This window comes from Nicotiana attenuata, unplaced genomic scaffold, assembly GCF_001879085.1.
Source record: "Nicotiana attenuata strain UT unplaced genomic scaffold, NIATTr2, whole genome shotgun sequence".
Classification (NCBI taxonomy): Eukaryota; Viridiplantae; Streptophyta; class Magnoliopsida; order Solanales; family Solanaceae; genus Nicotiana; species Nicotiana attenuata.
The window spans coordinates 118,375-141,980 of record NW_017672261.1 but is presented as its reverse complement, the minus strand read 5'-3'; the positions used below and the strand labels follow the sequence as shown (position 1 = coordinate 141,980).

General features: G+C 40.2%; 1 protein-coding gene and 1 long non-coding RNA gene across 2 annotated transcripts; one reads left to right on the top strand and one right to left on the bottom strand.

Annotated features, from left to right (window-relative positions):
- Positions 1–1,946: 1,946 nt before the first annotated feature.
- Positions 1,947–3,659, bottom strand: LOC109212503. The gene is made up of 2 exons (XR_002065869.1): positions 3,498–3,659; positions 1,947–2,255 (listed from the first exon to the last, which is right to left on the bottom strand). It is a non-coding gene; the product is annotated as an uncharacterized LOC109212503 (long non-coding RNA).
- A 498-nt stretch (positions 3,660–4,157) lies between these two features.
- LOC109212505 (protein SENSITIVITY TO RED LIGHT REDUCED 1-like) lies at positions 4,158–7,699 on the top strand. Its single transcript, XM_019376152.1, has 4 exons — positions 4,158–4,272; positions 4,424–6,354; positions 6,451–6,511; positions 6,861–7,699. Exons 2-4 carry the CDS (start codon positions 5,976–5,978, stop codon positions 7,087–7,089), a joined length of 669 nt encoding a protein of 222 aa, XP_019231697.1. The 5' UTR covers positions 4,158–4,272; positions 4,424–5,975; the 3' UTR covers positions 7,090–7,699.
- The last annotated feature ends 15,907 nt before the right edge of the window (positions 7,700–23,606 follow it).

The following is a 23,606-nucleotide window of genomic DNA, read 5'->3' as shown; positions in this document are numbered from 1 at the left end:
TTTTGAATATTGATGCACCCCATGGTGAAACTCTCGGTATGATAAAACCCTTATCCAGTAGGTCTCACAATTATTCATTTAGCTCTCTCAACTATGTTGGTGCCATATAATATGGTTTACGTGTCAGGTGTCAACTCTACCGAAGTCTATTTCTCATATTGAAGGTAGTCCTAGTAAATCCTTAAGAATACATTAGAGAATCTCTCATTATGATACTTTTTTTTCCTCAAACTAAGTGTTTCTTCTCTTGTGCCTCTTACCGTATCTATGAGATCCAAACAGCCTTTCTACTATAACCGTTAAGTCTTCAAAATATATAATTTCCTCGTCTCTAAAACCTATAATCCCCTTTTTGGACAAAATCAGCTTTTAAAGTTACTCAAACCTAATAGTCTTTCTATAGTAATCGAGGGTAGCATGGTAAGAAGATAATTAATCCATATCCATTTGTACGTTAGAGTCAACCATATCAAGGGCAACTTGGTTAGCTAGGGTTTCCTTCTCTTAATTTGAATCTTAAAAGTTTTAAACACATGTCTAACTACAATAAATTTTTTACAGATGTGACAATCTGAAAAGGATCACTTAATATCTCAAAACATTCTTGATTGTTTAAATCTTAGACTCATATTAAAATCCATACTAAAAGATATTCTAATCTCGATCTTCTTATGTGAATTCTTGCCCGCCTATCATGTCCATATTTTCAATCTTTCTGGTAAGTGCAATTGCTACAGAATAGGTTTAAGTCTTCATATATGCAGTTACTCTCTTGTTTAAACAATTAACCAACCTTTCAACAAGCCTATAAACTTATGATGTTGCTTGTGTATCCAGCTAAGAAAGTTTGGTGTTATATGTAAGTATACCAAACGTCTAAATCAATTTCTTAAATGATCTAGCAGGCAAGTTCACGTTACAAACCGTCAAGAAGGAGGTGATTCAAAAACACAATAGTGAAATTTATTCCGAAATTAGTTGTGTTGCTCTTGTTGTCATCTCTAACAGTACAGTAGCATTTCATGTATTCGTCATGTTCTCTAGTCTAAAAGGTTCCTGTTCCATAGACCTCTGCATGAAATATCCTATGGCTCATAACATGGTAAGTATTTTACTAAAACCTTTAAGGATCCTTTGAACTATCAGAAATAGTAAACTTAGTAGTTTCAACTTTAGGAAGTTTATTAAGAATATTTTGTTGGTCCCCATAATCTTCTAGGTGCATGAGGACTTTAGAGCCCCTATTTTGTTGCCCATTCTTCTCGTGTCTATCTAGTATATCCATAAAGATCTCAATTTTTTTTCTTTTTTTCCATGGAGGTAAGTACCTTTTTGTGATAGCACTCCTCTATCGCTGTAGTGGTGGACTAGTATAAATTTCTGAAATGCACTCTATTATGCATCTTACCAGATAGTACTTCATATGGCATAATAAACCTTTCACTGGTATTGTATACTACTTATGAAACATTTCTTTGCTTGGAGATGACTGCATGTCCATTAGCGAATTTGGTGTCTTTGAAGTTTGAACCTCTAGTCAAATTCTATTATAGAGTAATTGGTCCGAGCCATACAAAAATAGGATAAGTAATGACAGATTCAGTTATTTGGTCCTAATCGCCACACACATACAGAGGAAAAAGAAAGAAAGACAAGACACATCCTATCACGCCATCGCAGAATGACGATTATGGGAATGACCGGCTACATAACCATAATTGAGATTCTACTACGGACGTGTGCTCCATTAGTCACAAGAATAACCTAGGGCTCTGATACCAACTTTGTCACGACCCAATTTAGGATCGTGACCGGCGCTTAGGAGCAAGTGCTCCCAAGTAAGCCTCATCGGTATTTTACAGAAAATCGGACAAAATTTCCCCTGTTTTTGGACTATTCCAAAAATTTTTCTGTCTCAAATCAACAACCAAACATCCTAATAGTAGTTCAATTGACAATGACTTTATCAATTAACCAAAACAAATATCTACATTTAATAGTCCGCCCACTAACAACTAGAAATACAACTTTATCTCCAAATTTGATAAGAATGAGCGATACTCAACATAAGACTATAATAGCGAAGAAATACTCAAGACACTAAAATATGACTATGGAGAGACTCTAAGAGTTCAAAGAAAAGGCCATAACAATAATTAAAATCTCCGCCCACGCGAACAAGTGCGAGGCTCCCCAAGAACTATCAACTTGTACGCTTTAATTAACGAAATCCTCGCCCGCGTCAACTGCTGTCTCTGTAAAAAAAATTAGTGGGGAATGAGTCGCTAGCTCAGTGAGTAATAACACTTAACCACAACCGTTTTTATTGGGGACAAGTCAGAAAACATGCTAGTATCTCAAACAGAAAATAACATCAAAATGCCCTTTCAGAAACAATAAACAATTTTCAGTCTGTTTTTCTAGTAGTATAATACGATTGACAATTCCGTAATAAGCTTGGTAGCCACTGTATAATATCAATATTCATATTTTGGGAGGTTTCAATGAACGGATCATGTAATCGGTATAACTGTGGACTTCTTTGCAAGAAGTCGAATATAACGATAGTCCCTACTCGAGGGAAATCGGTAACGGTATGCTAGTTCTACCTTCCCACTAGCGAGGGCTATAATGGTAATCGGTAATTACAAGGTGCACCAGGTCTAACGAACCTGCCGTTAGCTACGAGATCCTTCAATGTCTACTCCTATTTATACTTGTCTCTGTAATCCGTATATACTCGTAGAAAATATTTTAAAACAATATAGGGCATTTCGGTTCTTATCAAATCATATAATTTCCTTTCGATAACAGTAAATTCAAGTAACGGTAAAACTTACCTAGTGACAACAAGAACATTAAAACAACGATAATCATCTCGAATAACTATTTCGGTATCATATTGAGTAAAAGACTTGTCCCACATGCAAACTCAAAATAATCGGTAACATATTCATATTAAAAATCATGTGTAAATCATGCAAGTTATGAAAACACAAATTGCAGTAAGATTACTACTCACAGTACTCGTGCCGAAATACCAAATGCTTCACCTCGAACAATTCGTACAACTTTCTCCAATCAATCTATAATTACATAATATCGATCTCATGTTAATTTCCATGTTTAGGCTAATTCATAGCTAACTTGGAATACCCAAATCATCGGAGTTTCATATTTGGCTCTTAATTCACCGAATTATAATAACTCAACAAATCCCTCTTAATTTACTTGAAATATCAAGACCCATTTCAGTATCCAACTTACTACTACAGTTAACTTAAATAAATTTAAAATTTTTCTAAATAACGACAGTCGTATAGCTTACTGTACTATTTAATTTCCACAACCGCGTCTCTAAATTAAACCATAAATAGTGTTGTGGTCATAATATATAATATTTGCAATATCCGATCGAAATCCCATAAGATGAATTGAGATATAAAGAACTGCACCAGAAATTGAAGCAAAATCAAATAAAGGAAAAAAATATTAACCTCTTTCTGTTGAAGAATACTGCTACTGAAAGTTGTTATATATGTTCAATTCTCCTCCCTTTGCTTATGACTTTTACTGCCAGAAGCTTAAATCTTTTTCCCTTATAGTGTTGCTTCCGGTAATATCCCAGCGATGGAACTCGTTTGCACTCAACCCTCCCCCCCCCCCCCCCCCCCCTTTTTTTTTCTTTTGTTGTGTTTCTGCCGTGAGTATCCCTTCCCCTAAATCCCTTTTCGTTCTTTTATTTTGCTTTTTTGGTCAGAGAAAGGGCTTCAACCCTTTTTCCTTTTGTTTCTGTTAGTTAGCGTAGGGCTTTGCCCTATTTCATCTTATTTGTAATAAATTTTTTTTCTTGTAAATTACTTAATTACCCTCTTTTTTTTGTAATGGGTATTACAATAATCATATTTTATCTTTTATCCTATCTTTTTATATAATAATTCTACCTTGCACCTTACTTTTCTTTATAATATTACAAGTTTATTCTTCATGGTGCACGATATTATGGAATGATGTTAAACAATAGAATCTATCCAAATATTGTATATATCAAAGCGATACAGTATAATACAATACTATACTATACATTATGAAAATACATAACAAAAAGTCCAAACAAGGTGTTAAATTGTGTTCAAACCAAAGGACCCTTATTTTATTCGTGGACTCGCTTGCATTTATTTGGTTCAACTTTAGCGCGCTTTCTCCACCTCCAACGCCAACACTTTTCATCTCGCGCCCTACTCTGCTCTCTTTCTCCGGCGGAATCAACATGTAAGTGCACTACTTCTTTCTCACATAGCTCTCTATGCCCCCCTCCCCCAAGGCCCCACTTTTTTCTTCATATATTTGGGGTTTTTTCTTTTAAAAAAGAAAAATTGGCGTTGCTAAAAGTTTCTTGCATTTGATTTTGTCTGATATTAAGTTCGTCGAAGCTGGAAACAACAACAAGTGATTATACATTTGCTGAGGGTTATACACTTCAAGTGACTGTTGCTGTCAGTATCTCCTCTTTTACTCTTGATATTTCTTATTTTTTTATTTCTTTAATTTTTTGATTGTAAAACTAAATTATACGTATGTGTTTTGTAAGCATTCCGTTAAATTGCGTTAGTTATAGTGATTGCTTTGAATTGGACCGAAGGATCTCGCATTTCCATCGCCCTATAATTTTCTATGCTCTTTTGTTGCCTCTTGTCGATGAAGTGCGAGGAAAAATACTAGGTGATTTATTCCCATTTGCTTAAGACTTGGTGGGAAGAGTTACCTAGTGCTGGTAGGAGGTATCAGGTGCAGTTGAGGTGTCCGCAAATTGGCTCTGATTCATTAAAAAAAGGTCAATCATTTTAAGTTCACTAGAGCAACAGTTTTGCTGCAATGTTTTTACCTTTGAATAAAATAAAATTCTAAAAAAATAAGATTGATGTTTTTCCTTTGAGTTAGATTTATGATTTGGCACTTTAGAGTATCAATTTTCATTAGTGCAAAGGTTCTTTGTGAATCTGTACTGGCAGTTGAAGTAGGTGACTGCAACTTTAGTTCAGAATAGCTTATATTCGTACTCAATGATTGCAAATCCTGCGTGATTGGTTTTGAATGGGTTAAAGAAAGTAGATGAATGGATTGCCCCTAAACGGAAGAGGTTGAGTTCAGAAGAAGTTGGTTTTTGAACTTAGTGATTACAAATCATACAAGATTGTTCTAAATGGGTTAAAGAAAGAGGGTATGTTCATATTCCTCTTATCTCTTAGTACCCTCTTCTATATCAATTAAACCAAGTTATAATAGAGAAGATGTCAACTGAGTGCTTCTTGAAATATCTCGTGGCGTCAAGTAAGCAGCATTTGATGTGCAGCAAGTATACTTTTAGCCTGCTAGCAATTCTGTAATTTTGAGTTCGATACTTGCAGATAATGAGAAATGCATTTTGTTGCTGAAAAGCTACTTCAGTGTGCTACTGATTTTGTACTTTAAGTACTACAGTTGCAGGTTTATATTAACTCCAGAACAAAGTACTACACTTACAGGTTTATATTAACTCCAGAACACAAGAGTGAGTTGCTGCATTATTTGCTGTTTCAAACAGTATTTAAATTGCTAGAGCCCAACGTTAATCTGATCCTGGGGCATAAAGATGAATTCCAGTGAGAATATGGAGTCCAATGTTTATTTTCACATAAAAGATGAGGCAGAAAGGTTGCTTAAAGAGATTGAACTGATGATGAAGAATGTTGAGAACTCTGAAATGTATGCTGGAATGCGCTTCGATCTCGAACAGAGTAAAACTTTTCAAAAACATCTGTTTCGCCTTTTAGGCTCCCATTCACATGTCCAGGTGGTAATCTATGCTTTGGGAAGCATGGAATACAGTTTTCATTCACAGTTTCAGCTTGCCGTAGTTCTCCTACTAAAACGAGATTTTTCCCAATTGGATTGGCAATATAGAAGTATATGATCCTTTATTGTCTCCAGCTGATATGATAGTTTTAAAGAAACTGGGATTTGAGGTTTTGACCATTGATGAAAATTGTAGGAGGCAAGTTCGGAGACCAACAATGTTCTACATGCCTGTTCCTAATTATAATCTTATTGGCAACTTTCTGGGAGCAAACTGGTCTTTGTCTTGTATCAACCAGATATTTCTACTGACAAACTCATTTCACCATTCATTGACCAGTATTTCACAATGTAGTTTGTACGGAGAAACAGTGGAACGTCTAGAGAGAATTCTCCCCTTCACAACAGAGATTGACATAAAAACTAGATACAAGCAGATCTATACTAATGTCTTCTCAAGATTTGCTTGGCATTTCTTTGACGTGGATCCTAACATTGACATGGAAACTTCACTGCCTGGTACTAGTTTTCTTTCTATCTTGATTCAAGTTGGAGAATTTATTGGTTGATCTCATGATACTTGCACTGAACAGATGTTTTTGTTTGTTGATTCAGTGACTAAGATTACAGAATATATAAAGGATGGGGGACAGCGACCTTGGTTGGATTGGCAAAGGTACTTAAATGTGAGACTAGATACTGAACTTTCTATTTATTACTGAATACAGTTCTCTTATGCAGAGCCAGTTAATTCTGTTAATTGTTGATTCCTGGAAGCAAAGGTGTTTCAACTTAGCATATCATTGAAGTCATTGCCCTTTTACTTTCTCTTGTTCTTTACACATGCGAATGATTTAAGTTCTTGCTGGAGAATCTCGATTTTGTTGGTTGGATTATGCAATGTACTTTGAAATTTTTTGCTTACTTGAAACTATAGAGTGATAAAAGTGAGCTGAAGGAGGAACCAAAGGAGGGTAAAGTGTATTTCATCCCTAAAGATGTAACTTTCAACTTTTGTATTGCAGGTATTTTGAACAAGCATTTTTGGAATATATGCAAAGTGATATGACCAGTGAGGGATTTGCGCAAATTCTTGGTGAATATCGTGGGCCTCGTTGTTTAAGATGCTACTCGGTTCCTCCTCCTCTAGGTTGGATTAAGCTAAACATCTATGGGATCGGTACAGAAGGTGATCAGCAAGGACGATATAGTGGCGTCTTTCAAGATGAAACTGGAATGTGTTTAGGTAGGTAGAGTGGTACCATTCATGTTGACGACAATGTGATTGCTGGACTGGAGGCCTTGAGGCATAGGTTGATCAGAAGGAAAGCCGAACGCACAAAAGTTGATTGTGGAGTCAGATAATGTTATACTTGTCCAATATGTCAATGGTCACCCTGAGCCAAATGAAATAACCATGAATAGGTTGAAAGAAATTTTTGACATGCTGGAGCGTATAACTTGTGCAATTTACCATGTGTATGAAGAAGCCAATAAAGTTGCTAGAGACTTGGCTATGAGAGATGAATGTCACAATCGTGGATAGGTAGCTTTGTTTTCGGCTCAAGGGATAGGGTGAAGCTTTCCAGGTTCAATTAGGTTTCAAATGTAATTTGCATTTTATGGCAAGTGATGTTGCAGCAGACTGATGCAAACACGCTTCCTGACAGTACACATCACAGAGCAGACACTTCTGTGTCTGTCTGACTTCTCATACAAGGTTTTTGTTTGTTTGTCAAGTGATGACGAATGCAGCATTTGAAAAAGCAAAAAAGAAAGAGAGGAAAACAAATGCATTCCGGAGACAAAGGCAAGCCTTATATGTAATCTAATTTGTGCAAAGCGAAGCAATTTTCTTGATCTATATTAATGTTCACTTAATGTATTTAGTCATCTTTTTCTTTTAAATTTGGTGATATTATACTACTTGAACTAAAGTTTTCAGCCCAAGAATGAAGAAAATGTACCTTGTTTTCATGAGGCAAGAGCGAGATATGAGATGTTATTAAAGAATCAAATAAACTATAGGAGCAAATTAAGGTCAATATAGTTCCTGCAACAACATGGGGATCATAAATAAAGTTGGGAGATTAAGGATAGGAACTTTTAAGAGTACTCATACAAGGAACTTCTTAAGAAAAATGTGGACCAAACATAATTAAGGTTTTACTCTACCAGATTATAGGCTCAGATTAAGCTTGTTATCATACCTTTATATCGACATTTTCTATCAAGTGTCTAAATATCTTGGATTTAAGGACTACTGTAACGTCTCTGCTTTTGTATGATATATCTTTACGCACGTAATGAATTTGCTTATTAGTTGCACAGTTGCTGCAACTTCCAGTATTTCTACCTATCTTACAATTGATTTTTCAGTCTGATCCATGATATCATAAATTGTACCGGAGATTTGCTACCTGTTACCATATTCTAACAACAAGATTAAACTTTTTAATCATACTTAAACTTGCTGCAGTAAAGTTGAATCATTAATCTTACAGCCAGTTGTTCTGTCGCTCATGTAGAATTTTAGCAATTTGCTAAAAAGAATTGCAAGGTAAGGCTGCCATGTGACCAGGAGGTCACAGGTTGCTGCCGAGGAAACAACCTCGAAATGCAGGGTAAGTATGCGTATAATAGATCCTTGTGGCCCTGTCCTTCCCCGGACCCCGCGCATAGCGGGAGCTTAGTGCACCGGGTTGTCCTTTTTTTCCATAAAAGAATTAATCTGTCATGGATTTGATCTTGAATGTATTCTCTTTACATTAATGGCAAAATTGCTATATGGCAGAAGCTCAATATGATACTTGCTCTTGTCAAGTCATTGAGCTGTATCTTAAAGTAGAAAGAATCTAAAATGGGTTTAAATGGGGAAACTGTTACTTAAGATCCAGTATGGTGTCAGTTTCTCCTTGAAATTTTCTGGTGTTTCACATTTTTCTTTCTGCAACATCCTTTTTCCTATTGCCTTTTCCGCGACTTGTTTGAAAATTGTTTGACCAAAAAGTGTTAAGCTTTTCATCAAACTAATTAAATATGAAGATATTAGGTAAATCCTAGCTAAATGTAATTTACCCTAGATCTGAGATAGAAGGCATGAATAAGCGAACAAAGCAAGTACAAAATTTAACTATAACATCGGTTAAATCCCGTTATACAAGAAGAAGATGATAACTTTCATAACGTTGAACAGCCATGAAAAATACATAGATGAAGAGGGTCACCGAACTTTAACGAGGTAGAACTCCATACATTTGTTATGGTGAGAGTGAGACTAACGATATGAATTGAGGATATGAGCTTCCTTGCTTCTACTTCCTTCAGAGAGAAAGAGAGATGAAGATCCCTCCTCCTTTCAGAGAGCGTGACTGTGTGTGGATCTGTTTCTTGCCCCCCCCCCCCCCCCTCCCCGCCGCTTCTTCTTCTTCTTCTCACTTAGTTTATATACTAGGTCTTCTTCTTTACCCAACGGTCATAAACCATAGTACTTAAGTCGTTTGACTGTATTACGAGTTAATCCCTTGAAATGCCGTGACATTCATTCACCTCCCATGACCTCGGCCATGGCCGAGGTGCGTGTCGTTATAGTGTTGTATGGATACAGCTGCCTCAAATAACTTTTCACCTTCCCTTTCCATGCCGATTCTCGTTTGGTCAGATTTTGACCCATACAATTAGTCCCTCCGCCCGTTGGGGTTGCCTCTTGGCGAGCTCGATGGGCGGACTCTATTGATTGTGAGAAATCTGAACACTTTGCGCGAGAGACGAACACCTCATGGCGAGGTAGCGACGTGACGTTTCAAGGGCTGTGTCAGGCCATCACGTCAGTTCTGAATGTCATTAATATTCCTCATGCGTCCATCATGGCGCACGTTTTCTATGCATTGCGTCATTTCCCGTGCCCTTTCCGTCTTCTAAGTGGCGGCGTTTGGGTTTTCCCGCTTAGGGCATTTCATATTTATAAATAGAAGAGGATCTTTCATTTGAATGCTACGTTCTTAATCGCTCAAGAGAGATTTTTGTAACTCCTCCTCCTCCTCCTCCTCTTCTTCTTCTTCTTCTTCTTCTTCTTCTTCTTCTTCTTCTTTTTCTTCTTCTTCTTCTTCTTCTTCTTCTTCTTCTTCAGTTTCTCATACTTCCGTCTGTTGGGATTTGTCATGACCACTGCCTTTTTCTCTTATCATTCTCGTTTCTTTCAATCAAAGAATAGATGGTTAGTGTTGATTCTAACTCTGATAGAGCCATTGGTGCTCCAGTGCCAGAAAATGTACCCCTAATCGAAGAAGGAGTTGATCCCGTGGAAGACGAGAGTTTTCCAACGGTAGATGAGGTGGTTCCCCATACAGGGAAGGCAATGACTGATTTCAACAGCTCTGCTGGGGATGAGCTGGAACCTATTTTCTCGACGATGGATTCTATGGGCTCACGGAGTTCTAAGCCAAATGGGGGATTCCTGATCATATTGAGCTAGTTCCGGCGGGTCGGGACATAGTGCATATACACCGTCCGGGCTACTGCGCATCCTACGCATATCCATTCGTCATTGGATACACACTTCCCCTTCACTCGTTGGCGGTGGACTTCTGCTGCTTCTACGAGGTGTGCCCGGCCCAACTCTCCCCGTACATATATAAGATCTTATTTATGCTTAGCAAGTACACGGAGTTAGCCAACCGAGGAATTTCTCTACAACACATGTTTCACCTCTTCGCCCCCATTTTCATAGGGGCACGATGATTCCCATGCGTCACCGAGGAGCCAAGGGTTTGGTGGTGAAGATGGACGACAAGACCAACCGACGCTTCTGGGAAAATTACTTCTATGTTCGCACGGAGCACGTAGTGTCGAACCCGGCAGGGTATCCTGAGACGTGGAATTTTGCCCGTTGGTCTTCCTTTCTTTTTACCCTATGCATTTTTCCTTAAGATGGTTGTCGGTCGTCTCCCTTTAATGACCTCGTTGAGGGTTTGTTTTTGTTTCTGCAGCCGAGAGAGTACCTCCTCCGCTGGTTGCTGATATTCGCGAGTGGGTGAGCGCGATTCTCCCCCATACGATGGGGATTCACGAATGGGCACCTTTCCATGAGAAGTTTGGGCGCAAGCCTCTTGCCGGTGAGTCGGCTCGTTACGTTCTGTTATTTTGTTCTTTGCTTCGTAGTTTCTTTTACCTTATCCTTGTTTGGTCGACTCTCTTCTCATTGACAGGTCGGAGAGGAGTGAGAAGGACGAGGTCTCCCGCACTTGCTTTCCGCCAGCCGGCTTCCTCAACCCGGCCCGTTTCAAGGGTAACTGTGGATGAGGGCACCTAAAGTTTGGTTGCTCGCCAGACCGCGTTTGCGACTGGACCTGTTTGTTTGGCAGTTGCTCCCCGGTCGGACACTCCTGTTTCCACGGTCCGTTCAACGGGCGAACCTTCTCGCAACAGTGGCAAAGAGACACCGTCAAAGAGGCGGAGGTTGTCAGAGGGGGCGCCTTTGGTTGGTACGTCCTCGAGGGGCGACCCTACTTTGGCGGTATCTGAAGCTGGCGGTGATACCGGCCTAGGTGCGTAGGCGCGCCTATTTTGATCTTGGAAGAGACCACCGTGGTAGGGGGATAGAGTTCGGGGGCCGATTGTTCCGAGCGGTCCATCTTCATCTCGGCAGGTCCGCGCCTCCTCTTCGTCTAATGAGAGGTTGAAAGGCATGGCAGTAGATGACACGAATCTGATTCCGACATCGATCTTGAGGACATGAGAATGTTCGAGGAGGGCTTTACCAGGGTCGATGTGAGGGCGGAAGGTCCTTCTCGTGTACTCGAGATTCCATCGGACTTTATCCTTTTGGAGGACACGATGGAGTTGTTGCCCCAATTTTACCTTCTATGCTCTGCCGCCGAAAGTGAGTCTCTTCAGGAGATCAATGATTCCGCTTTGTCACGCGGTGTGGCTGGGATGGCCTTGAGGGTGAGTTTTCTCCGCTATTTTCTCTGTTTTGGGTAATTTTTCTTTCGCTGATTCCTCTCTTCCTCTTTTTTTTTAGACTTACATTGTGGAGATCGAGAGTGCTCGTAGGGCCGAGAAGCGGGCCGAAGTCTTTCTGGAAATGGCCGCGAAGTATCGCCGGTATTGCAACAAGTGCTATGAGATGCATGCGCATCTCAGGCGGGTGGCAATACTCAATCCGTTAGGGAGGAGTTGGAGAAAAGAGACGAGAAACTGATGCGATCTATCCGCAGATGCAACGAGCTTGAAGAGCTACTTAATGCCAAAGACGATGAGCTCGAGGTGGGCAAAGGGGTTGCAGCGGAGTGCGAGGATCTTTAGGCGAAGGTGTTGTCTTTGTTAGCTGAGCTTGAGCAATATGCTACTAGAGTCGCTAATTCGAGTGCAGAATGGATGGAGCAGGTGGCCGATCTAGAGCAGAAGCTGGCCGAGTTGGGGAGAGCCGAGGGGGCTCGAGTGGCGGCTTTGGCGAGGGCGGCAGCGCTGGAAAACACCATCCGTGTCCTCAGGTCTGAGGGGAAGCCGAGAGGGCGACGCCCACACTGAGGGAGGCACGGCTGGAGGAGGGGATCGGTGAACTTGATAGGGATGCTTCGAGCCCGGGAGACCGAGTTACGACTCTTGAGGCCGAGAAGGTGTAGCTGTTAGCCTAGGCCCCCTTCAAGAATCTGCCTCTGCCGCTGTCCCCCCTCCCCCCGGTTTATACGAGCTATGGGTCCATGCTGAGGCCTAACGAGATATATACAAGGGTTTGTGGGAGGCGGGGAGCATTCCTGAGGCCGCTTTTGAAGATGCTCGGCGAAGGCACGCGAGGCTCGTCTTGCCTGCGGTTATGACCCTGCAACACCGGAGGCCGGTGAGGGCACTGAGATTGAAGATGGGCTTCCTTCTAATGATGACGATGCTGGGGAGAACGGCGGTTGAGATGGTGCCCATAGACGGCGCCAAATTGTTTGACCAAAAATTGTTAAACTTTTCGTTAAACTAATTAAATATGAAGATTTTAGGAAAATCCTAGCCAAAGGTAATTTACCCTAGATCTGAGATAGAAGGTATGAATAAGCGAACAAAGCAAGTGCAAAATTTAACTATAACATCGGTTAAATCCCGTTATACAAGAAGAAGATGATGATTTTCTTAACGTTGAACAACCATGAAAAATACATAGATGAAGAGGGTCGCCGAACTTTAACGAGGTAGAACTCCATACATTTGTTATGGTGAGACTAACGATATGAGCTTCCTTGCTTCTTCTTCCTTCGGAGAGAGAGAGAGAGAGAGAGAGATGAAGATCCCTCCTCCCTTCAGAGAGTGTGACTGTATGTGGATCTGTTTCTTGCCCCCCCCCCCCCCCTTCTTCTTCTTCTTCTCACTTAGTTTATACACTAGGTCTTCTTTTTTACCCAACGGTCATAAACCATGGTACTTAAGACGTTTGACTATATTACGAATTGATTCCTTGAAATGCCGTAACATTCAATTCGCCTCCCATGACCTCGGCCATAGCCGATGTGCGTGTCGTTATAGTGTTGTATGGATACGACTGCTTCAAATAACTTTTCGCCTTCCCTTTCCATGCCGATTCTCGTCTGCTCAGATTTTGACCCATACAAAATGCCTTCTAAAGAGAAGATTTAGTCAAAGAGTGATTAAATGTTAACTAATGTTGATAAGCTAGCTAATTTCTGATTAGCTGTGTAAAAAGTGGCTATTTGCCCATTTCTCCCACCTATACCTGGAACAAAGTTTTAGGCATATTAATTGGCTAGACTAGGTTTTGACAAGGGAAAGGTAAATGTGGTATTTCCAACTTCTACAAAATAATCTCTACCCTTTCCAACTTTATCCAAATATAACAATTGCAACTTGCTAAGTTTTACTAGCGAAGTTCAATCATTTATTTTCCCCTTCTTATTTTCCTACAAACATTGATTGAGTTGGTTGGGTGAGTGGGGGGCGGATTCCCCTACCAGCATTTCTTCGGTCAGAGTTTGTCGCACCCAACTTGCCTAGGTAGTTTATATCTCCTATGCAGTTTGCGAGCTACTGAACAATGAACAGTTTATTCAATGCGCACTCGAAGGGTGACGACTACGAGTTTCCATGAGAATTCACTCCCCCTCCCCCCTCCCCCCACCAAAAAAAAAAACGTAAAAGATTCTTTCTTAAAGAATAAAAATTTCCTTTAATATAGTGTAAAGTTTAATATAAGCAAGTGGGGCGGATATAAGCACTTCATGCCAATCAAGGTACTAGTAAATGAAACCAAACTTAAGAAGTTTAGCTTTCTATTGTGTGGAGAAATTAAATGACAATTATACTTCACATAATTTTGACAAATAAAAATAAGCAGCGTTATTTGTTTTCACTTATTAATCGTTCAGACCTCAACTCCTAATGTGTCTTTGATTTTTTCTTTTTTTCCTTTTCTTTAACGACAACACTATTTGAATAAATTTGGTTCATTTAGATCATTGAAAAAATTGTCTTATATTACTCATAGCTCATTTTGGCCGCACAACCGCAACTATCAACCACCGCTGTTGCTGTCACCACCAGTTTCTTTTCCTCTTTTCTAAACTCCTCCTTTCCTTTCCATATAATAGCAATCGAAAGTGATTTTCATGATTCTATTAAACAAAAGATATTAGTTACATCTATTGACATCGATATAACATTTGGCCAGTTCTTTTTGCTCTCTATTTAACATGTGAAAAACTTCAATGCAATTGAAATAGGTCTTATTTGACAGTGTGATGCACACGAGAAATACCCTGTTTTTCATTTTTTTTTCCTTTCTATATGCAATTTAAATATTTTTAATTCGGTTTACTCAAAAAGTTATGTCCCAGAAAAAATTGAAATTCGGTGTTCATGAGGCTACTTAAAATTTGGACACAATTTTGAAACACAATTAATATAATCAAGGCGTTAAGATTTGTAAAATAATAAAAAATAAAAGATTTCTAAAATAATTGCACCAAGTACCTAGCAAAGTACTTACACAATATTGTTAGAAGTATACGTTTGTTTCCTAAAGGCACTATTAAAGAAGTCTTTAAAGTATACACTTAGAAAACGTTGTAAGTACTACACAAATTTAGAAATACGTTCAACGTTTATTTATTTTTTCATGCATTAGATAACACTTCATCTTTGACATTAATTTGTAAAGAAAGTACACTAAGATAAATGTTGGAGAAGCTATTTTTTTTCTCTCGAATAAACAGGGCGCTCAACGTAAATTTGAAAATTTTGAAACTAATTGCAATTGTTTACTAATGAATCATTGACTGTATTGGTCAAAATCTGACCACTGTGGTCGATCAAACTGGATGTCCCACCTAAATGACGGGATAGTGAGAGACATCACGACTTGCTCCAAACCAAGTACCTACAGTGCACATTATAAGTCAAAAAACAATACTCAAGTAACGATGAAAACGGTCGTGGTATGGAGGCACATCGACTAAAGAATATAGCAAGGACTTCAGGACTATATATATATAGGAGGAATCCTCCAAGTGGCGGGGGGCCTTTTTCCGTTTTCCCTCCTCTCTCATCTCTTCTAGAGCTTTCTTAGAGGGAAGGATGCAAGTTGATCATCCTCACTACATCATGTAAATTGATCATCTCCACTGTATCAGAAAAGAAGAAATTAAAAACATCAATAAGATTGATCGCCCTTATTTTGTCTTATTCATCGCTTTCAGATTCACTTATAGATCTGGAGTTTATTATGTTTGACTAAGATTTACCCCTTCATTATCATTGATCGATTTAATCAAAAATATTTTAACATCTTTTGGTCAAACAATTTGGCGCCGTCTGTGGGGATCGAACCCATCATCGCTTTCAGATTTATTTTTAGATCTGGAGTTTATTATATTTGACTAAGATTTACCCCTTCATTATAATTGATTGATTTAATTAAAAAGGTTTTAACATCTTTTGCTCAAACAATTTGGCGTTGTCTGTGGGGATTTCTTAGTCAAAATGCCTAGTCTCCTTCAGATCGAAACCCGGAAACGTAATAATCCATCGAAGAAAGTGGTAAGTAAACCTCACGTACTAATCCAAAGCATGATGCTACATAGAAGCAGAAGTTACAACCAATGTCCGCCCAAAGCTTGCAAAAGAAGACGACACCAGTTGCGCAAATTCTGCAAGAGGATGGGCACATCATATGGGGTGACCTACGCACCGGATGGTCCACGAACGAGCTAAGGCAAGCCCAACCCACGCAGAGCCAGGGCATGTTTAAAAAGAAAAAGAGAGGAAGAAAAGAAGGGCGAACGCGGCCGCCGAATCCACAAACCACAATTCCATCAACCACTTAAACATCAGGTGGAACGAACAACACTATAAGGCTATCCTCGTTCATCGACTCATCGGACCGAGGTAAGGAAAATCTCATCTTGGTTTACCTTCTGTTGTTTGCTTAAACAGGAACACAAGCGCCGCATGGGCGAGCGAGCAGAGAAGCATTTAAACTAGAGAGTAGAAGAACTATTATAAAAATAACCTGAATATCGCCCATCTCAGACATGTCAACCTCCGGAAAATGACATCCCCTAAAGTCGTACTCTTTCCCCTTGCCAAGATTTCCCGATTAGGTTCTCCCGAAGAGGTTTTGAACAAAGCAACGAGGGGGGCATCGCCAAAGCTCAAAGGATAGTCTATTGCCCCGCCCATAGGTGAGCTCTCCAGGCCGAACGACGAGGGAGTTAAACAAAAGGATCCCAATACACGCATAAAACAAATATTAGCAGGATAGCAGCATTCAGTACTCTCCGGCATCACTCTCCAATACACACAAATTAAGCAAACTGGGACTCACCCAGGAAACATACAAGTTGAGCAAAAAACCGGGACTCCCCCAGAGGACACCCAAAACTCTCCAAAAAACTGGGACTCACGACGGGTTAACATTTCGACGAAAGCTCGAAATAACACCCTTAAGGCCAAGGTTCATCGCCAAAAGGAAGAGTTCGACCTCGATCCAATAAACGACAGGTTAACATTTCGATGAAAGCTCGAAATAACACCCTTAAGGCCAAGGGCCATCGCCAGAAGGAAGAGTTCGACCTCAATCGAATAAACGACGGGTTCACATTTCGATGAAAGCTCGAAATAACACCCTTAAGGCCAAGGGCCACCGCCAAAAGGAAAAGTTCGACCTCGACCGAATAAACGACGGGTTAACATTTCGACAAAAGCTCGAAATAACACCCTTAAGGCCAAGGGCCTTCGCCAAAGAAATAAGCAACTTCGCCCGAATCACCAATAGTTTGGTTCCACCCGAACGACCCAAGTCAAGGTTGGCTCCGTTCAAAGTAATGGAAACACTATGTATCCTTGTTTCGATTCAAGAATGAATCTACTTAGAGCAATAAGCCGTCAATCGACCTTATGTCACTTACCATCGTCCTTTCTCGAACTGCGATAGGATAATACTTTGACCTAAGCTCGAAGGTAACATCCCCATGGCTAAGGCCATTATTAAAGAAAAGAGTTCGACATCACTCGAAGTGCAACGGTATAATATTTCAACATTAGCTCGGCAGTAACATCCCTATGGCTAAGGCCGTCATCCCAGTCCCACTCAATCCGTTCGAGAACAAATTCCCAGAGAATCAGGAATTCACCACACGGAAATCCAAAGTTTTGCGCCAAAATTATGTAAAGCAAAATAGGGAGAGACGTACAGAAGGCATACAACAGTGAAAAATTCCTCTTTATTCAAAAAAATCGCGCAAATAGCCGCAAATTACACACGGTTAAGACCGGGCAAGTCCAAAGGAAAATATGACAACAGGAAAGTCAACGAATAAAAAAAAAGAACAACACAAACAAAGCTGAACAACTCTTTCACTCGGCATCATCACCGCCGCCATCCTCATCACCATCTTTAGGAAGTCCCTCTTCAGCATCAACATCCTCGTCTGCCTCTAGCGTCGCAGGATCATATCCACAATTAACACGAGCCTCTCGTGCCTTCACTCGCGATCCTTCATATGCGGCCTCAGAAACATTGCCCACTTCCCACAACCTCTTATATATGTCTCGCTGGGCTTTAGCGTGTACCCAAGATCGTGCAGGTGACGCGGAACAACGACGGAGGCAGATTCAATTTGGGCCAACAATTTTGCCTTTTTGGCTCAAGAGCAGCGACTCGGTCCCCCAAATTCGAAGCTTCCCGGTCAATTTCACCAATACGCTATTCGAGCCTTGCTTCCCTTAGCGTCGCTGTCGCCCTCTCAGACTCCTGCTCAGATCGAAGGACGCGAATAGTGTCCTCTAAAGCCGCCGAGCTCGCTGAAGCCGAAGCCCAAGCACTCTCGATATTCTCCAACCTAGAAACCTTCCTCTCCAGCTCGGTTAACTTTCTCATCCATTCTGCACTCATCGCCTCGACCTTGATGGCGTTCTAATCCAACTCAGCTTGCATCGACCGCACCCTCGCCTGAAGATGCTCACACTCTGCGGCAACCCCTTTGCCCACTTCCAGTTCTTCGTCCTTTACACAAGGATGTTCCTCGAGCTCGCTACTCCTGCGAATATCCTGCATCAGCTCCTGATCCCTCTTCTCCAGTTCCTCACCAAAGGATCAATCACCTGCATTCGCCTTCAGCCGCTCGTCATCTGACGGCACTTGTTGCGGTAGCGCCGATACTTCTCCAACATCGTCAAAACAATTTTGGCCCGAGTGTCGGCCCTACGAGCACTCTCAATCTCCTCCATATACGTCTAAACAACGAAAAAATTGATTAAGGAAAAGGTTGACAAGGATGAAATGAACATAAAAGGAAAGAGAAACTTACCCTTAGGCCCATAGCGGCTACCTCATGCATCAAATCGATGTCACGGACGTCCCAGAGAGCTTCACTCTCACCGGCAGAACAAAAAAGGTCAAAATGCGGAACCGGGTCTTCCGTATCTCCCAGGAGGTTAATATGCGACGAGATTTCAAGTATACGGGATGGCCCCCCCGCATGTATCACTGTACGGGTAAGGCCCTCTTTAAACATCCTGACGTCATCAGGATCAAGATAAGACTTAGATTCATAGTCATCGACCACGATGCCTTTTCCCCTCTCCGTGTCCGAAGAAGAAGCACAACCCGGTCCGGATGATGAAGGCCTGCCCAAAGTAACAACAGCGGCCTCGGGACTCCGACTCCCTGTCGCAGTAGTCTGATCGTCATCTATGACGGCCGAAGTCTCTAACGATGGGTTGGTCGCTGTGACAGGCTTTATCTCTGCAGACAGCTTAGCATCGTTCCCTATCTCAGACTCCATCAAGGGAAGACCGCCTTCTGAACAAAACACGACTGAAGGAGCCGTTTCAGAATCCACTCGCCGCCTCTTTGATGGCCCCTCCCCGTCCTCAGCATGGGAAGATCCTCTCATCGGATGGGTAGCAGGGGTTAGAGTCTCAGACCGAGGAGCAGCCTCCATGTGCACGGCTACGGCCGTAGACTCGACTTGAGCAGCCCTCGTTGAAGGTCGGTTAGTAGACCCTGAGATGGGGCGAGCGGATGTCGTGGACTGACGAAATGCAAGCGGAGGAACCCTCGCCCTTCGCACTCTCCCTAACATCGACGAACATCGTATAAGCAACAAAATCAAATAGTATAGTGGAAAACAAAACGGACATTACTTACCAGTAACGGGACCCGTCGTATGAGGAAGGATGGCGTTCACCCACTCGCGGATATCGTCAACAGGCACATGGGGTAGTCTCGTGGCTGCAAAAACAAAAACAATTTAAACACTACCCAAAGAAAATTAGTCGACCATCACTCCGACCAAAGATACAGAAACTTACGTGCGAAGTTCCATCTTTCGAGGAACCCTGTAGGATCCGCCACAAGGTGCTCAGTCCGCACATAGAAATAGTTCTTATAAAAACGACATTTGTATCTGTCGTCCATCTTCACCACAAGACTCTTTGTCCCTCGATGGCGCATATGAATCATTGTACCACAAATGAGTTGAGAAGCAAAGAGATTGAGCATGTGTCTTAACGTGATCTCCCGACCGGCAAGCTTTGTGAACTTGAGCAGCATAAGGAACAATTTATACAAGTACGGCGAAAGTTGGGCCGGACACACCTCCTAGAAGCAGCAAAAATCTACCACCAAGTGAGGGAGAGGAAGCGTATACCCAACAATAAAGGGAGAAGAATATAAGGCACAATATCCTGAGCGATCAAAATGTATAATGTCATCTCCCACTGCCAGCAGCATTTCAACGTGGTGTGGGATCCCTCATCTGGCCTTCAGCTCCGCAATCCCCGCCTCAGTTATAACTGAAGAAGTAGGTTTCGGCTCTTCTCTGGCAGGACTGTGGAAATCGTTCCACGACTTTCCAGGACTAGGAAATATCTTGGCCGCCGTGGGAACCCCCTAATCCTTTATCACTTCTACTCCTCGGGAGCAAGAACATCATTTTCCGGTGCCGGAGTTGCGGCAGGATTGACAGCACGGGAAGAACGAACAGCCATTTATCTTGAATTGAAAGAACGAAGGAACTAAGGAGAAAAGAAGAAACTAAGATGTCAATTTCCGGCCAACAGAAGAGAACCAAAACTCGGGAGTATCGGAGAAGAAGTAGATCAACAAAATTCTTTTAACAAAGGCAAAAGTGTGCTAATCGAATGTTGTTTTTCTCCTATTTATAGGGACATAAATGCTCCGAGCGGGAAACCAAAGAGTCGCCAATCGAAACTAATAGGGAATGAAACGGTTCAATCCCCAAGGAACGGGTGTTATAATGACAGCAGCCACAGGCTACTTTTTAAATTAAACAACGCTTCGATTCCGAAACGGTCGCGACAGTCCAAAGGTATCGTTGGAACACCGTGCCGTTACCTCGATCTAAAAGCTATGACCAAGGCGCGAACAGTCAGATTTCTCCTAAGTGTTTGAAATTGCAATCCGCCCGCTGGGCCCGATAAGAGACGACCCCGACAGCCGGAGGGACTAACTGTATTGGTCAAAATCTGACCACTGTGGTCGATCCAACTGGGGTCCCGCCTAAGTGGCGGGATAGTGAGAGACATCACGACTTGCTCCAATCCAAGTACCTACAGTGCACATTATAAGTCAAAAAACAATACAATACTCAAGTAACGACGAAAACTGTTGTGGTATGGAGGCACATCGACTAAAGAATATAGCAAGGACTCCCGGACTATATATATAGGAGGAAACCTCCAAGCGGTGGGGGGCCTTTTTCTGTTTTCCTCTCTCTCTCTCTCTCTCTCTCTCTCTCTCTCTCTCCTCTCTTCTAGAGCTTTCTTAGAGGGAAGGATGCAAGTTGATCGTCCTCACTACATCATGTAAATTGATCATCTCCACTGTATCAAAAAAGAAGAAATAAAAAACATCAATAAGATTGATCGCCCTTATTTTGTCTTATTCATCGCTTTCAGATTCATTTTTAGAACTGGAGTTTATTATGTTTAACTAAGATTTACCTCTTTATTATCATTGATTGACTTAATCAAAAAGGTTTTAACATCTCTTGGTCAAACAATTTGGCGCCGTCTTTGGGGATCGAACCCATCATCGCTTTCAGATTCATTTTTAGATCTGGAGTTTATTATGTTTGACTAAAATTTACCCCTTCATTATCATTGGTTGATTTAATCAAAAAGGTTTTAACATCTTTTGGTCAAACAATATGTTTAATTATTCACATTGAATTTATGATCAATATAGCATTTACGTATAGTTTAAAGTTGATTATGTTGTACCCAATTTCTTTACATTATACAAAAAGCGATAGCTAGGTCTCAGAATATAGCACCATAATAAGTTAGTTTTAAGAAGTTTTTTAGAAAACAAAAATGATAATCGTTACCCAAATTTATCATTAAGATTTGTGATACGATGGATAGGATCCTTTTACTTTTAATCGGATCAAAGTTCGTGTTCGAGTGTTGAATATGAAAAAAATTCTATTAGAGAGCGCTTCCCCATTAAGAGACTTACGCATTGTGTATTTTAATTAATTCAGGGGCCAATACAAATACTTAATACGGAGTTGAAAACCAAAAAAATAATTTCACTAGAGGTTTCTTCTTCTTCTTAATGTTCATTTTTACTTTGGCGGTGACGCCGCCAAGTCATTTATCTCTTGAGTTACCTATTGGATAGAACTAAATTCAGTGGTCCATCTCATTATTTTATTATAATTTGTATGTATATGGGATATGACAAAAATACAATAGGAATTTGGCTTTTACGAGTTGTGATGGAGACTCTCGTTGGCACACAAGAAGCCACACATTTGCTTTGGCTATTTTTCCCAAGTAACGCAATACTTAATGTATGATTGGCTAGATACACATAGGTTAATTAATGATGAAATTGACCTGACATGAAAAAGCCTAAGTTGTTAGACTCACTATGCAAAACGATTTGATTATTTTTCATAATTTAGACGTTGTAGGTACTTTTATTAAATTAAATTAAGGAGTCCTAACTTGGACAGTTACAAAAATAATAAGAAAATAAGTAATTGGGGTAGCTTTTGTGTCCACAGAATTGCTTTCTGACGTTATGTATGTTTATATTTCATGTAAAATTAAGTGCTTATATCCAATTTAGGACAGCTTGTTAATTGAAATTTCCATTGAAGAGCATAGGTTGAAGAATTCCCAGTTAAGTACGTTGTGGAATTAATTGAAATACTACTTAAAAGATAGTCTTTCATGTCCCACATTATGTTTTAATTATACACCCTCAAGAAAAACATTTTAGTAGGTTTAATCATGAGAGATATTTCTCTCCTTAAATGTCTCACTCAATGATGTTCCACTAATCGAAACAATAAGAATACCACAACAACAACCCAGCGGGATTCCATAAATGGGATCTGGGGAGGGTAGTGCGTACGCAGACCTTACTCCTACCTATGAAGGTAGAGAGTCTGTTTCCGAAAGACCCTCGGCTCAAGAAATCGAAACAACAAGAATATATTTGAAAAAGTTATTGTAAGTAACTTCTTTTTTTTTTTTTAACATTTTGAAATTAATTTAGCGTGTTAAAACAATAATTATTTGAAATAGGACTAGTGGGTATGAAGACCACGAACGGGGAGGGATTCCCTGTTAGCTCAGTGGCGTAGGAAAAAATTCCGTCAAGGACATTCAAATATTAAACAAGTCAATAATTTTTGTTTTGTCGAGAATGGTATACTAAATATTCAAATTAAACTACGCAACATTTAGCTAAATGATAAAAATACTTGTAATAACAATAATTATAAATTAAATTTGACATAAAAAAACAACACGAGAAATTTGCTAATCAAAGTAAGAATAGAACCAAAGGTAAGAGAAAGTCGAGAAGGTTTGTAGTCTGCACGGAGCTTTTGTTGAAGATATTTTTGTAGAGCTTGACCTTTAAATTAATTTAATATATAACTTTTAGTTAAAATTTACTTTTAAGATTAGTTGTTTATTTTTACATGAATTTTAAGTTTTAAAAGTTATTTTATTAGAAAATCTATTTGATTGAAAAAGGGTCAAATAGACCACACGACGGTCTCTGTTTAGTTTTGGCAAACACAATGAGCAGCTAACTTTGAACCTGTGAACAACATATCACTTTGAAAAACTTAGACCGCTGGACTGCTTCACTCAACTATGTTAAGGGTGCTCAAAATATAATAATCTCTCTCTCTCTCTCTCTCTCTCTCTCTATATATATATATATATATATATATATATATATATATATATATATATATATATATATATATATATATATATAT

Coding starts and splice junctions, on each gene's coding strand:
- LOC109212505 (XM_019376152.1), top strand. CDS start 5,976: ATGATAGTTTTAAAGAAACTGGGATTTGAGGTTTTGACCATTGATGAA. Junction 6,355..6,450: donor CATGGAAACTTCACTGCCTG/GTACTAGTTTTC, acceptor TTGTTGATTCAG/TGACTAAGATTACAGAATAT. Junction 6,512..6,860: donor CCTTGGTTGGATTGGCAAAG/GTACTTAAATGT, acceptor TTTGTATTGCAG/GTATTTTGAACAAGCATTTT.